Below are 17,341 nucleotides of genomic sequence, written 5' to 3'. Positions count from 1 at the left end.
GAATAAAATAATTGAGGGTATCTGACCATGACCACAAAGAACTAGCGTTTGCAATTAAGAAATGTAATCAAGAGGCAAAACCAAACATTTTCATTTTAATTGTCATGCCAGATGGGGGCTGGGTTGCCACCATGTGTGGGGGATTTGTAACGTACGGATGACTAGTCTTTCGACGGGTTTCAACAATTACTAATGTAATTTGCATGAATTCTCGCATTTATTCTAAACTTTTATGTTGATTTGTTTTCTTTCCCTCACCACCTCACAATTCTAGGCCCAATGGAACGAGCCATGGTCACGTAAATATACGCGAAAACCCAATGGCCTGCCAGTCACGCAAGTTCAACGCTTGGGACGCCAAATACTGGAGGCTCTGCTATTTCTGAAGGAGCGTGGCTTTCCCCTGCATGGTCATTTGCACAGTGGTAATGTGATTCTACAAAATGGTGCTGCCAGGTAAGGTCATTGCAAGAATGCATTATCGAATGTTGGTTTATTGTGTAAACATCACATTATATTGAATTTACAAAATAATGGTTACATACTTGCATAAACACACACACACGAACACACACGCACAAACACTTTTGTACATTTGCCATACTTTTAATTAAACATTTGTGAGGTATTTGAATGCTGTCGATAATTGCCTTAATTGCGATTAGTCCTTTCACGCAATAATCCTGAGTGTGTGTGGGGGTGCTATTGGGGCAAAAAGAAAATTGCCATCAAACATGTTAAACGGATTTCTATGACTTTGACCCTATACATTGTAAACTTTTTGTATTTCAAGCTTAAATTCACAATGTAGAAAAGAAAACAGGTAAAAAGGCTTATGAAGGTTCGTTTGGGGTTGTAACTTATAAACCCTGTACTTTGAATTGTGTGCGGCAAGTTGTACAGACGAATTGCATTACAACATGAATTTAATTAAAGCACAATTGATGCAAATGTCTGAAGAGAAGCAAAGTATTCAGAAATTCAATACTTGGAGTGGAAGATAGGTAGAGTTGATGTAACAATAGATGTCCGCCTATGACGCTGAACGCCTGGTTTCGAATCCTGATGTTCAACGTTTACAGCGGTGGTTATCCCCTCCTTATGCTGACGACAATTCCCGTGCAAAACGTCTTCCCAAAAAATATGTCGGGCAACAGCACTGTGTCTTCCCTACATTAAAATTCAATAAGTAAAAAGGCGTTAAGTTCGGCCGGGCCGAACTTTGGATACCCACCACCTCGGGTATATATGTAAACCACCTTTCATCAAAATCCGCTGAAAATTGCATACCTTAAGTCACATAGCAGTTATATTGAAATATGATCCGATTTGGACCAAATACTAATAAGTACAAGTAATTGTTCAATTGTGTATAACAATTGGTAGCTATATCTAAAGGAAACCGATCTAAGCCATATACAACATGGGTGTCGAAAAGCCTAACATAAGTCAATGTGTTTCAGTTAAATCGGATTATAAATGCGGCTTTTTTGGGGAAGACTGTAGCGTGGGGCCAAGACTTTAAATCGAGATATCAGTCTATATGGCAGCTATATTCAAATCGTCATCGATGTAGACCAAATTGCGGAAATATTTGAAGGGGTTTAACTTAACTTCCTGTGCCAAATTTCGGCAACATTGGACAATAAATGCGCCTTTTATGGGCGCAAAACATTAAATCGAGAGATCGGTCTATATGACAGCTATATCCAAATTTGGATCGATCTGAGTGAAATTGAAGAAGGATGTTAAAGGGCCCAACACAACTCACTGTCCCAAATTGCGGCGACATCGGACAATAAATGCGCTTTTTATAGCCCCAAAACTTAAAACCGAGAGATCGGTCTATATGGCGGCTATATGCAAATCTAGACCGATCTGTGCCATAATGCAGAAGTATGTCAAGGGGCTTAACCTAACTCACTGTCCCAAATTTCGGCGACATCGGACATTAAATGCGCCTTTTATGGGCCTAAGACCCTAAATCGGAGGATCGGTCTATATGGCAGCTATATTCAAATCTGGTCCGATCTGAGCCAAATTAACGAAGGATGTCGAAGAGCCTGACGAAACTCATTGTCCCAAATTTCAGCAAAATCGGATAATAAATGTAGCTTTTATAGGCCTAAGACCCCAAATCGGAGGATCGGTCTATATGGCAGCTATATCCGAATCTGAACCGATCTGAGCCAAATTGACGATGGATGTCAAAAGGCCTAACACAACTCATTGTCCCAAATTTCAGCAAAATCGGATAATAAATGTGGCTTTTATGGGCCTAAGACCCTAAATCGGAGGATCGGTCTATATGGCAGCTATATCCAAATCTGGTCCGATCTGAGCCAAATTGACGAAGGATGTCGAAGGGCCTGACGAAACTCATTGTCCCAAATTTCAGCAAAATCGGCTAATAAATGTAGCTTTTATAGGCCTAAGACCCTAAATCGGAGGATCGGTCTATATGGCAGCTATATCCGAATCTGAACCGATCTGAGCCAAATTGACGATAGATGTCAAAGGGCCTAACACAACTCATTGTCCCAAATTTCAGCAAAATCGCATAATAAATGTGGCTTTTATGGGGCTAAGACCCTAAATCGGTGGATCGGTCAATATGCCAGCTATATCCAAATCTGAACTGATCTGATCCAAATTGAAGAAATATGTTGAAGGGCCTAACTCAACTCACTGTCCCAAATTTCACCATATCGGATAATATATGTGGTTTTTATGGGCCTAAGACCCCAAATCGTCGGATCGGTCTATATGGGGGCTATATCAAGATATAGTCCGATATAGCCCATCTTCAAACTTAACCTGCTTTTGAACAAAAAAAGAATCTGTGCAAAGTTTCAGCTCAATATCTCTATTTTTGAAGACTGTAGCGTGATTTTAACAGACAGAAGGACAGACGGACGGACATGGCTAGACCGTCTTAGATTTTTACGCTGATCAAGAATATATATACTTTATAGGGTCGGAAATGGATATTTCGATGTGTTGCAAACGGAATGACAAAATGAATACACCCCCATCCTTCGGTGGTGGGTATAAAAAAAATTGTTCAACCCCACAGTGTCATGCCTAATTCGTGTTTTATCTTTAGTTTCTCGAAGACTCGGTCAATGGTCGAATAAATATGAATGGAAGAGGTTGTTGTCATCAGCTTATTTGTTATCAACAAAAAAATCCCCGCTAACCTACTGGCTAATGGTTACTGGGTCGCGAATTATCTGTTTGGTCGCTAGTCATTTGTGGAATTTAGGGATAAGAAGTCGATGCACCGTAGAGTGAAAAAGTGAGTTCCCCAAGCGGGGGTGATATCTCCGACACTGTTTAACCTCTACACATCCTCCATTCCAACTCCTCTAGACGGCATAAAGATCTTATCATATGCGGACGATTGTACAATCATGACATCAGGCCCCCCACCCATTGTTAACATCTGCGATAGGTTGAACGTCTACCTCAACGAACTTGCCTCATATTTCGCTGCAAGAAATCTGAAGATATCTGCCACCAAATCTTCATCCACATTGTTCACTCCAAATACGCCTGAGGTGAATACTGAACTGACTGTGATGGTGGCGGCACATTTGACAGCTCTTCTCCCCTTATGCCACTGCAATTTGCGATAAAGTCAAAAGTAGAAACAGAGTCTTCAAGTCACTTGCCGGCAGCACTTGGGGTGCAGACAAAGAAACCTTGTTGACCACGTACAAAGCAATTGGCCGGTCTGTGGTAAGTAATACAGCTCCAGTGTGGTCTCATCAGCTCTGTAACACGCAGTGGAATAACATTCAGATCTGTCAAAATGCCGCCTCTGAACTGCGAAGGGCTATCTCCTCAGTTCTCATGAGGACCACCTCCAACAGGAGACAAAGATCTTACCAATGAGAAGACATACTACATGTTGTCTAAGCATTACTTTTGTGCTGTTATCGCAGAGACCATCCAAATTATAATCTTGGGGATAGATATCCACCTCCCAGAAGCCTTAAGGTATATCTACATGATCTAACGCGTGAGGTTCAACAAGAGAGGTTCTACAAGAGAGATCCCAACATCAAGAGGCATATCATGCGGGTCTAGATAACTTCCATACAAACACGGTAGCAGATGTGGTAAATAGCTTCCAGGTGAATGTAGACGACCGCCTTAAGTTGCACCTGAAGAAATTGAAATCCTCCAGGCAAACCAGAGTAGTTCTGGTTCAATTACACTCCGGTAGATGCAGCCACCTCTATTCCTACAGAGCAAGGATTGATGCAGACGTGCAAGATGTATGTCCCGATTGTGACCAGGGACCACACGACACAAGTCACCTGTTTAACTGCCACGCTAGAGCCACTCGACTCAGACCCAGATCCCCCTGGACGCACCCCATCTTAGTCGCAGAGTTCTTAGATCTGGACACTCAACAGAATCAAGCAGACGAAAGATCGAACACAACAAACTGCTACAACAACAACAACTGGCTGAAATATTATCAACCGGGTCAGTGAATATATGGTCATTTTTAACACGACTAGGAATTCCCAACGAGTTGCCCTTAACTACTTTCACAAATAATCATAAGCTCTTGCCCCCTTTGGAACAATGGACCAATAACATTGGCACATTGACATACGTGTAGAAACTTTGATACACGAAATTCTTGCGGTTTGCACAGTACTGACAGTATTGGCGAACCCAAATTTCTGAACCTCACGGCAATGGTCGCAGCAATGATTTCTAATCACAATGACCAGATACATTAGATGTAAAACAACATCCATTATATAAGGTGATGTCATCCTCGGCTGTGATAAACAGACAAGTCATCCTTTGGATCCACATAAATTTTTGACAATTAACGAATTTTTAAAGAACCGTCCACCAGATTACAACACCATATACAACCCCCAGCATTTGTCAGTACCGCTCTTTCAGTTTTACAACTACAAGGTTTTCCCTTACTTTCCAACATGTTAGCTTTACAGCTCAATTTACGGTCCACCAAAACAACCAGGTGGTTTGCGATTTCTAGAACTGAAATTATCTCCTAATCTCCTATCAAGTAGAAAGGTGGGAGATACCTTGCGTCACTACAACTAAGAAACGTCTGTGTGTTTCACAAAATCGATTTCAATTTTAAGAATATTACTATGGTGGTTGGAAAAAACGAAGCTGCATCTCCACTCCCATGGTATAGAGGGGTGATGCAGCTTCCCCCACCACCTTTAAGTAATTTATATTCCTACGTCAATAGCATCCACTCAAGTACTCAATTCATCGATGTTTTATCCAAACTTAGTTGTATGTCAACAAAAAAAGAATTTCAATTCCTTAAAACGTAGAAGAACAAAGCATTCACTCAACCAAAGAATATTCATTCTACAGTTTGGAATTCAAATTCAATTGTCTACACAGGTCTAATTGCAGCAGTGCTTTACTATTGTGGTGAAAGCCCTCTGTATGCATATGCATAAAAATAGATGTATTTGCAAAGATCCATCCATCCCATCTATTCACCGTTTGTAAATATGCAAAAAACATGTCCTAAATATGACAGTTGTATATGAGTTTCTACAGATATTTGTGGAAATTCAATGGTGCACAAAAAATTTGACTATTGTCCTTGTGCCCATACATCATGGCGAAGGAAATTTAATGCTTTCTCAAAAGTCTTACAATGGAAAACTTTTCACATAAAATTTCATGGATTTCAAAAGGCAAAAGTGAATCCCTGAAATGCCAATGAAATCACATCTAAATGTTGAAGATGATTATGGTGATGCAGAAGAAGACAATTTTAAGTAATATATCCACAGAGTATGCGTATAATAGATTCAAAACTTATTCCTGATTATCCTCTTCTGGGAGGGTATAGAAATTCAAATCTCTGTTAACAAGATATGTTCTGGCAATGGCTGCTAGTGTATTTGCAATTTTCTATTACAGTCTTCGTGATCAACAACATTTCAATGGCATTTTGAAAACATGATAAAAGGTCTACTTTAATCTTATTATTCGTTTTGCCTTTTTGCATTTTTGCAGTACCATTTCCTGTTTCACTTAAGCCGCTATTTCTATTGATTGGGATCCAATCCTGTGAACCTATTTATACAGCAAAACCAATTGTGGAATTTATTTTTTAATAACAGCCTGGATATGGCTTGGGGTAAAAAATGGTTCAAAAAGTAGTTGGTATAAGGGCTAGCATTCAGTTGATTGGTATGCATATTTCAAGCACAGGCGTAATGGATGGACAATCTACAATACCTATATCTCCTTATAACTGCATGATTACGATCTGCCTGTATCATCAATCTTTCACAAGATTCCGCAGACTAGCTGATACATACATCTTGACAGCGTGTCGTTTTCCGTCTTAAATAGTTCAACAGGCAATGCATCGGCTCTTGCTGCTTTATTATTCTTGAGTCGGGTGACTGCTATTTGCACTTTTTCCGACTAGGTGGTGCACATTCTATGCCATCATTAAGAATTTTTCACAATTACTTTTTATACCCTCCACCATAGGATGGGGGTATACTAATTTCGTCATTCTGTTTGTAACACCTCGAAATATGCGTCTAAGATCCCATAAAGTATATATATTCTTGATCATCATGTCATTTTACGTCGATCCAGCCATGTCCGTACGTCTGTCTGTCCGTCCGTCCGTCTATCTGTCGAAAGCACGCTAACTTTCGAGGGAGTAAAGCTCGCCGCTTGAAATTTTGCACAAATACTTTTTACTAGTGTAGATCGGTTGGTCCATGTTTTAATACAGCTGCCATATAAACCGATTTTGGGTCTTGAATTCTTGAGCCTCTAGAGGGCGCAATTCTCGTTTCATCTAACTGAAATTTTGCACGTAGTGTTTTGGTAGCACTTCCAAAAACTGCGCTAAGTATGGTTCAAATCGGTTCATGTATTGATATAGCTGCCAAATAAACCGATCTTGGGTCTTGACTTCTTGAGCCTCTAGAGGGCGCAATTCTCGTTTCATTTAACTAAAATTTTGCACGTAGTGTTTTGGTAGCACTTCCAATGTATGGTTTTAATCGGTCCATGTTTTGATGTAGCTGTCATATAAACCGATCTTGTGCCTTGACTTCTTGAGCCTCTAGAGGGCGCAATTCTTATCCGATTTTATTGAAATATTCCCAGAAGTGTTTTGGTAGCATTTCCAAAAACTGCGCTAAGTATGGTTCAAATCGGTTCATATAGCTGCCATATAAACCGATCTTGGGTCTTGAATTTTTGAGTATCGGGTCTGCATCGATCTATAGCTTGATACAGCTCCCATATAAACCGATCTCCCAAGTTTGCTTCTTGAGCCCCTAAAGGGCGCAATTCTTACTCGAATTGGCTGAAATTTTATACAATAACTTTTACTATGGTCTCCAACATTCAATATTCTGTGTCTGCATAAAAAGAGATACTGGGCAAAGAAGTCGACATCGCGAAGTCGCAATCCATGGTGGAGGGTATTTAAGATTCGACTCGGCCGAACTTAGCACGCTCTTACTTGTTTAATTGAAAATTGCCTAAATATCAATATCAAACTGAAAAAATTAGGATTCAATTTAAAAATGATTGATTCAATTAATTTTTTAATTTAAAAACATTTTTATTTTCAATTAAATTTTTAATTGAAAAAATGTTCATGATATTTTTTCTGTGCAGCCATGTCTGCCTTCTGTCGAAAGCACGTTAACTTTCGAAGGAGTAAAGCTGGCACTCTGTGACATTCATTAGATGTACCAAGAATGTATATCGCTCAAAAACCTGATATACACGTAGCTCTCCTATAAACCGATCTACCGTATATACTTCTTGAGCCTCTGGAGAATGAAAATCTGATTCGATTTGGCAGAAATTTTGCAAATAATGCACAATGACTTCTTCTCTATGACCTCCAACATACGTGCTAAATATGACCTCAAATGTGTCAAATACCTGATATAACTGCCATATAAACCGATATCACGATAATACTTCTCAAGCCTCTAGTAGGCGTAATTGTTATCCGATTTTTCTGAAATTTTGCACAGTAACTTCTACCATGACTTTCAATAAACGTATTAATTGCGGTCTTAATTGGTCTATAACCTTATATGACTCTCATAAAAACCGATCTTCCTATTAAATATTTTGAGCCCCCAGGGAGCGCAGTTCCTACCCGATTTAGCTGAAATTTTGCTCAATGACTTCTATTATGGTCTCCAACATCCAAACCGATTCATTCCATAACATGTTATAGCTCAAAAAGCATAGCAAATCTTACACACTATCCTTTGTTTGCCTATAAAGAGAAACCGTGCAATGCACTTGGCAAATGCGATCCATGGCTGAGGATCGCTTTTATTTGTTCTTTCTGCGGAATGACGTTCCCTTTCTTCTTTTCTACCGATACCTCTCCTTCATCTGACGCGTTGCTACTGATTGCAGGATTGCTCTGTATGCCGCACTCTTGACTTCTGTAGCATCTCGGCACTCTTGGTCCTACCATGCGTTTCTTGGGGGAGGCGTCTGGTATCCAAGGACGGACTACGAAGCATTTTCCTTGGAGTAGGCAAAGGTTTGCCACTGCGCCGTTATGTCAACGGGACTAGGAGTGCTCGAGTTGAGTCTGCAGTTGCCATCTGTTGTGTTTTGGCAGTTTTTTTAATGTCCATCCTAATCTTTGTTCGCTCCACGGATCGATCGTACATCTAATACGCTTCCATCTATTACAACGTGGTCATCAAGGGAGGCCTTTTTAATAACCTCCACCATAGGATTCTGGCGAGAATATCAGAAAAAAGTTTTCTGCGATGGTTGTCCCCTCCTAATGCTGGCGACATTTGTGAAGTACTATGCCATGTAAACACTTCTCCTCTATGAAGTGTTGCCCTGCGGCACGGACACGGCTATAAAAAGGAGGTTCCTCATCATTGAGATTAAAACTTGAATCGGACAGCAAAAATAAGCGATCCGACACGGAATGTACCCCATTTGATACATTACGCCTATAGAGGGCGCAATTTTCTTCCGAATAGACTAAAATATTCTAGAATGATTCTCTCGTGACTTAAAACTGACTTTATTAAATTTGATTTCATTCGGTCTGTGCATTGCTATTGCTTCTATATAAATCGATTTCCTGATTTTTCTTCGGATTTTCGTTTGAAATTAAGGTGATGGGGAATTAACGAAAGTATCGATTAACTATCGATATTTTTTATTAGAAATATCGAAAATATCGAATGATGCGATTATCGATTGTTTGACGACTCTAATTTGAAGGCGCCAAAAACTCACCTCGTCATTTCGAGTATCATTGGCATTCAGTATTTAAGCAAGAGTACGTGTCAACTGACCCCTCTCTAAGACTCTCCTCTGGAAATAACGTTTATAAATACTACACAAAAATTAAAAAATTTTAAATTTCTCATCAAACTAAAATTTCCACACAACTATCAACAAATATGAGTGCGACCGAACACACAAAGAGCAAGCAATTAAAAGCATCGTTTTAATTAAAACTTAAAATGTTTCTCTTCTATTGCAAGTTGTCCTTCAAACTTTTCGACAACATTCTCCAACTCGCTCACAAACTTTTATATTTAACAAAAAAAAAACAAACGTTTAAATGCAAACTGCTGTTCTTTTTGGCGTTAAGTCATGTGTGTCATACATTGTCACTATCACATAGTTTGTTCCACACTGCTTTGCTGACTCTCTGGGCCCATTAGCCACCAATGTCGCGTAAGCACTATACGAGTATGTTAACAATGCCTGTCGGGAAACAAAACATAATGAAATTAAGATAAAACGGATTCATACAAACATAATTACCGATGTTTAAGGGACCAAACGAATCTTGAATAGCAAAAACGAAAAAAAGATATTTTTTAATTAATGGTTGAAATTTTATAGCTAAGATGGGAGTATATTTTGGGAGCACTTACAGATTACCTGCTTCATAAAAGAGGTTCATTTTTTTCCAAAAAGTAAATTATTAAATTGTATTTCATTTCACATCTTTTTCCTGATGAATCTTGAATTTTTTATACCCTCCAACATAGCACTATGGGCACAATGACCGATTTTAGAGGTTACAAATCCTAGAAAGCAGCTGAGACTCCAAAATTTTAGACCAGCGAAATGCGCCATGCATTAAAACGACGCTGTAAAATGTTGAGTCTTTATGATCTATTCCACGTCCTCCGCGTTGGTTTCTTGAGCCCCTACAGGACCCAATTTTTATTCGATTTGGCTAAAAGTTTGCATACTGACCTCTCCTATGACTCTCCAAATCATTGTGCATAATTTCAGCCAAGTCGGGTAAGCGTTGCGCCATCTAGAGGCTCAGAATGAATAATCGGAAGATCGATTTATATGCGAGCTTTGTCAAGTTGCCTATAAAGGCAACTTTTCAAAAAAAAACAAGTAAAAAAGTATTAAGTTCGGCCCGTCCGAACTTTGGATACCCACCACCTCAGATATATATATTAAACCACTTTTCGTTATAATCCGGTGAAAAGTTCAAATTTTTTTGCCTCCATAGCAACTATATCGAAATATGGTCCGATTTAGACCAAATCCGACACGGACATTGAGTGAGTGAGTACAAGTCACTGCACTCAATGTGATAATGTGATCACAGCACTCTAAGAGATATACTTCAAGAAGTGGGCTACCGCAAATGGTCTAGGCATTAATCCGTGCAAGTCAGAAGTAGTTTTTTTTTTCAGCAGCAGATACAAGTTGCCTACATTGGCACCAATCTCCTTGGAAGGATAGAATGATCCATTTACAGACATTGGACAGGAAGTTCAACTTTAAATCCAAAATTTCGGAAAGGGCAAACAATTCAACGCTATAAACCTGCAAATTGGTAAATTTTGGGTGTTTAGACAGCGCGTCATGCATTGGGTATACACTGCAGTTGTCAGACCTATAATGCGTTATAATGTTGTGGTCTGGTGGACGGCGCTTCAAAAGTCCACCTACTGTCCACCTACGGATCCAAATGATGGCTTGTTTGTGCATCATAGCCGCATTGCGGAGGGCACCATCTGATGCACTGAATTTAATGCTATATCTAATTCCTCTGGACATTGTGGCTAGCCAAAGTGCTGCTAACACTGCTGTGAGGTTAAGGAAACTTTCTCTTTGGTCATGTGGCTGCTACGGACACTGTGTTATCATTGATACAATGTCCGATGTTCCAGGCAGTGTGAATTACACCCAGCCTGAACCGCTTTTTGATAAACAGGCCTGTACCACAATTCCTGATAGAACCGATTGGAACTACGATAGCCCTGGTAATAGAAAATACATAGATTTCTACACGGTTGGTTCCAAACAAGACGACCAGCTGGGCTTTAGGGTGTACTCTTTTAATCTAGAACTAGTCATATTGAAAAGGTTACCCGACCACTGCAGTTTGTAACAAGCGAAGATCATTGCAAGTAAGGAAATGGTGGAATGGCTAAGATATAATGTCATTACGACGATTGGCATAAATATCTTCTCAGGCAGCTATTAAATCCCTGGAGAACATATTTCTAACAAAAAACCACCCTCGACTGTCGCAGATCTCTCAACGAGATGGCTGAACAGTCCGAATTTCACCAGTTCTGGGTGCCGGGCCAAAGAGATATCCCAGGGATTTGTAAAGCGGGCGAGCTTGCGAGACTAGGAACTACGTTAAACATTCCAAGAAAACTGGAATCTATGGGTATGCCTCTGGCGACATGTAAGCTAAGTTTTCAGGACCAGGCATGAAGGACAACGAATTCACAAAGAGGGGGCTCTGAGCTTTTCACAACTATGTGGCCTAATATAAACTTGAACAGGTCTACCGCTTTATTGTCACTGGCTAGAACATACGTCTCAGTCATTGTGTCCGTCATAACAGGTCACTGTCTAATCGGAAAACATGCTGACAGACTGAAGGTTGCCAGTAACGACTTTTGCAGAAGCTGTGAGGACATAGAAGAAGAAGAGACTATAAAATACCTTCTGTGTGTATGTCCGCACTGGCAGTCAGAAGGAGTTCCTTGAAAACCTGTCTGATTTAGCGGATGTGAACATTCGCAAGTTGTTGGGTTTTTTAAAGCAATCTGGATGGTTAAACGGTAGGAATTAGAAGGCATCTTCCTTCTTCTGTTCCTGTGGTATCACAATGGATGAAAACGTCTAAGTGAGTATGATGGCAGACTGCCACTTAAACATAACCTAACCTAGATATAGCTCCATATGTATGTATCTCCCGAATATCACTTTCAAGGCCTTTGCTAACGCATTTATCAACCGAAGGATGGGGGTTTATTCATTTTGTCATTCCGCTTGCAACACATCGAAATATCCATTTCCGACCCTAAAAAGTATATCTATTCTTGATCGTCATAAAAATCTAAGACGATCTAGCCATATCCGTCGGTCTGTCTGTTGAAATATCGCTACGGTCTTTAAAAATAAAGATATTGAGCTGAAACTTTGCGTAGATTCTTTTTTTGTTCATAGGCAGGATAAGTTCGAAGATGGTCTATATCGGACTATATCTTGATATAGACCCCATATTGACCGTTCCGCCGACTTAAGGTTATAGGCCCATAAAAGCCACATTTATTATCCGATTTTGCTAACATTTGAGACAGTGCGTTGCATTAGGCTACTCGGCATCCCTCTTCAGCTTGGCCCAGATCGGTCCAGACTTGGATATAGCTGCCATATAGACCAATTCCTTGATTTAAGGTCTTGAGCCCATAAAATGCGCATTTATTGTCCGTTTTCGCGGAAATTTGGGACAGTGAGTTGTGTTAGGCCCTTCGACATTCTTCTTCAATTTGGCCCAGAGTTTTGTTCTGACCCTTAGACATCTCTATTAAATTTGGCTGATATCGGCTTTTCGACATTCGTGTCGTATATGTTTCAGATCAGTCTATATTTGAATATAGCTACCAAAAAGACCAATATCTTGTGCTACAAAATTGAACAATGACTTGTACATATTAGACCATTAAATGTCCGTGCCGAATTTCATCCAAATCGGACCATATTTTAGTTTCGACGACTTAACCTGCATACCTGATGTGGGTGTCACAAGGTAGGCTTCGCCCGCCTTTAGCCCTTCCTTACTTGTTTCAAATTGAGTTTGAGTCATAGCAAGTTGTTTCTGTCTATTGTACAACCGAATGACATAATTAAAAGTCCGACTGAATGGAACTTAACCTCATGAAGAGATGAAACAACAACGACAAGGCAGAAATGTTACAAAGACTTTATAATTGGGCTAATTGAGAGTACAATGGGCCGGGATCCAGCTGACAGTTTTGTAGGTTGCTGGCACAACTGTAACCATTTCCGTCCGGCAGCTTATCCCATTACCCAAACATTTAGCAATGTACTTTCACACATCCATCCACTCATACACACGAATACACACTCACACACACACATATGCACACATGTCTTACTCTATTTCCGTTTCCCATTCACATGCTGTTTTATTTACATATTTGCCTTTTTCATTGTCCTGCTGCTGGTGCTGCTGCTGCTGAAACATGTAGATTATCTGGCCTAGAGAATGGTTTACTTGGACTATCATCGCGCATAAACGCCGTCATGTGGTCACGTTCAACGACAGACATCGAAAATGTTGATATCATTTGTTTTGGCCATTTGCTGTATGAAATGTGTATGGGCCAAGAAATGACAACACCAAAACCGTCCATGAGAGTTTTAGAAATGGAAATGGAACATTTGCCACAGGTATGTACACAACATGCTGTTTTAAAAGTGTTGAAAGCACATTGAAGATACTTGATAACAAAATTTGAATTGCATGATAAGTGGGGGATAAGTTTCAAATCAAATAATGTAGAAAGTGATTGAGCACAGCAATTTTCTGTGTAAGCTTAAAAGAAAATGGGAGAAATTCTTAATGAAAATTTCTCTAAAGACAAAAATTCTAATAAAGACTAAATTTTTATGAATTTTTTTATTGATACAATGTCAATCAAATTTTCTCCAAAGACTAATTTCTGTGGTTCTTGTTTAAACTGTTGAGTGATGCGGACGTTCAGCTACTTCGCTTCTCAAGAATATTAAGAAACTCGTAACAGGTAGTTATTTACGAAAAAATTTAAGTAGCCCAAGGATACCTATTACGATAGTGCTATCCATAAGGCGACTGATGATCTACGTCTGTTTAAAATGGAGCCACAGATTTAGAGCCCAGGAATAGGCTTCGAATAGGCTCCAAGGACCCCGATAAGGAGAGAGGCTACCAAAATAGGTTTCAGAAATTTTGCCGATTCGGAAACGGTACCGCAGTCAGCCAAACGGCTGCGGTCACTTGGAGGGCATCTCATGCCCACAGGAGCTAAGGCGAACAATTGTAATATGGGTCCAGAAACTTTCCTAATGTCGCTAAGGACAGCTTGGTGATGGAAGTTGTCGAAAAGTGGGAAGAACATTGGGGCATACCCAGGAAACAATTGGAGTGGTATAGTCAATGGATTGTGATATGTATACTCCGACGTCCTTGCAGTTTGTGACGATGTAGGCTGGTATCAGGCCTAATACAAACTAATTTCTTTCGGGGATCAAGGTTATATAAATATACAAATATTGCCCATGAACATTCCACTAAGGAACAGGGGCAAACTTCTCATATATCAATGAGCGCAGTCTGATTCAAGTTTACGCTCAATGATAAGGGGCCTCCTTTTTATAGCCGAGTCCGAACGGCGTGCCTCAGTGCGATACCTCTTTGGAGAGAAGTTTTATATGGCACCTCACAAATGTTGCCAGCATTAAGAGGGGAAAACCACCGCTGAAATTTTTTCTTATGGTCTCGCCAGGATTCCAACCCAGGCATTCAGCGTCATAGGCGGACATGCTAACCTCTGCGCTACGCTGGCCTCCGGTTCAACGTTAGGTTAGGTTTAAGTGGCAGTCTGCCATCATACTCACTTAGACGTTTTCGTCCATTGCGATACCACAGGAACAGAAGAAGAAAGACGCCTTCTAGCTCCTACCGTTGAACCATCCAGATCACTTTAAAAAGCCCATTCACTTGTGAATGTTCACATCCGCTAAATCAGACAGATTCTGAAAGAAATTACAACCTAATGAGGAACTCCTTCTAACTGCTAAAGCGGGACACACACACAGAAGGTGTTCTATAGTCTCATCTTCTTCGATGTCCTCACAGCTTCTGCAATAGTCGTTGCTGGCAACTTCAGTCCGTCAGCAGGTTTTCCGATTAGGCAGTGACCTGTCATGACGGACACAATGACTGAGACGTCTGTTCTAGCCAATGACAGCAAAGCAGTAGACCTCTTCAAATCTAGATTATGCCACATGACCAATGAGAAAACTCCCTTAACCTCAAGGCAGTGGTCGCTGCAAATTGTCTAGCCACAATGTCCAGAGGCATTAGATGTAGCATTAAATTAAGTCCATCAGATGGTGTCGTCCTCAGTGCGGCTGTGATGCACAAACAATCCATCCTTTGGATCCAGTTAAGTATTGAGCAGTAGGTGGACTTTAGAAGCGCCGTCCACCAGACCACACAGTTCGACTCCTTGAGGAGTTCCTCTGCTGACCCATCTTTTTAGATCCCAAGCCTGCCGTAATGCATCATTTAGTAAGTAAGCTATTAATTAAAAAATGTATCAGACTAGGTCGTAAAGGGCTGTTTCAGTGGATTTTCCTTTACTATATGCATGCTGCTGCCGCGACAGGCGATCTCCAGAAATCCTTGCGCTAAGATATGTTTCTATCAACCTCTCAAGAATCTGCAGCATAAAGGATGACAGACTAATAGGGCGAAAATCTTTCGCCTTCGTATCCCTCCATCCCAAAGGTATATATGACATGTTGATAAAAACAAAGTATATCCTCTTAATCCAAGGACCCAGTCCATCAGACATAGCTTGTAATTCAACCGGTGATACATCATCAGAGCCTGACGATTTAAAAGAGTCGAAACTTCTTGTCGCCCAAAGAATTTTTGGCTCAGACACAATTTGCCCAATAACCTCTGACGAATGCATACCAGTGACAACCTCTTCTGGCGCCACGTTGTCCGTTGGAGAATTTCCCGGGAAATGTGTATCAACGAGTAGTTCTAGCGTTTCCTTACTAGACTCTGACTGCTGAATATATCCCACCGTATCTCGTGGGCAGAATATTCTTTAGTCTAGAGGCCTTAGATGTATCTACCACGCAGCTACAGAATTCCACCAAGGATTTGTTCTAAGCCTCTTTCAGCTCTTCTTAAATTTTTTTTTTTAGCTCAGCCTTATAGATATCCTAATCGTGTGGTGCTCTTGTGGCCTTCGCTCTGTTGAAGAGTTTTATGCAGTCCTTCCTTAGACCAACCAGATCTGGGGTCCACCATGGCGGTCGCTGTTTTCCCCTTACCACCAGGTCATTCAGGGCCTTCGTGATCCGCTTGACCACTATGTCTATATCCTTCCTAGTTTCCACTTCCTTTTCTGGTCTAGAAGGGATAGATGTGCAGAATTTGTGCCGAAATTTATCCCAATCCGCCTTTCTTCTGTTTAGCCGAGGTACCACTTTTGCAGTATTTTCTTCAAGGCTGAAACTAATAAAACGATGATTAGAGAATCTGTGGTCATCCAGCACTTCCCAGTCGCATATTCTTCCACTTATATCCTCCGATACAAAGGTAATATCTAGTACCTCCTGGCTGTTCCTGGTAATGAAGGTCGGTTTATATCCTTTATTACAAATCGCCAGATTGCATTTTATAATAAATTCGATAAGCAGCTCACCCCTTTCCTTTACATCCGAGTTCCCACATATCTGGTGATGTGCATTAGCATTACTTCCTTCATTGAGGCTCCTCTTCCCTACAGAAGCGGCTTCGACCATCGACTAAAGGTTTGAAGGCGGCATTTCTGAATCCTGTGTCATATATAAGGAAGCCAGCCAGTAATGAGACTTGTTTATTTCAAGGCTGGCTACTACTGAATATTCAGTGCTTAGCGACAGAAGAAAAAAAAACCAATTAGACTACTCTTTGCAAGAATACAGGCTCTGTGTCTCCCATTCCCCGTACCCTTGAGTAGTTTAAATCCCGGAATTCTTAGTCCACAAACCATTCCTCCCCACACCCATGGTTGCTGGATAAGAACCACTTCAGAACCCTGCCATCAGGAGGACGTTTAGTGCCTCCGAAGCGATCTTACAATGGTGAAGATTTATCTGTAGAAACCGGACCATAGTGAGGATTCAGAACTTCCACCACTGTTGTGCTAGCCTTGTCTTCTGATTCCGCCAGGAGTTCATCCTCTTGCATGATGAGCTTCCGTACGCATCCAGG

At 40.6% G+C, this 17,341-nt stretch overlaps 1 protein-coding gene across 6 annotated transcripts in view; it reads left to right on the top strand.

Moving 5' to 3' along the window:
- The window catches only part of LOC106085679 (slowpoke-binding protein), a 374,280-nt gene that overhangs the window by 325,896 nt on the left and 31,043 nt on the right, over positions 1-17,341 (top strand). For all 6 annotated transcript variants that reach the window (XM_059364530.1, XM_013250014.2, XM_013250013.2 and 3 more), the window contains 2 exons: positions 275-456; positions 13,554-13,755. In XM_059364530.1, the coding sequence (XP_059220513.1) occupies positions 275-456; positions 13,554-13,755 (384 nt within the window). The remainder of the gene's footprint in view (positions 1-274; positions 457-13,553; positions 13,756-17,341) is intronic.

Source organism: Stomoxys calcitrans, chromosome 3 (assembly GCF_963082655.1).
Source record: "Stomoxys calcitrans chromosome 3, idStoCalc2.1, whole genome shotgun sequence".
In the NCBI taxonomy this organism is placed as follows: domain Eukaryota; kingdom Metazoa; phylum Arthropoda; class Insecta; order Diptera; family Muscidae; genus Stomoxys; species Stomoxys calcitrans.
The sequence above is the reverse complement of the archived record's forward strand: the minus strand, read 5'-3'. Positions and strand labels throughout refer to the sequence as shown.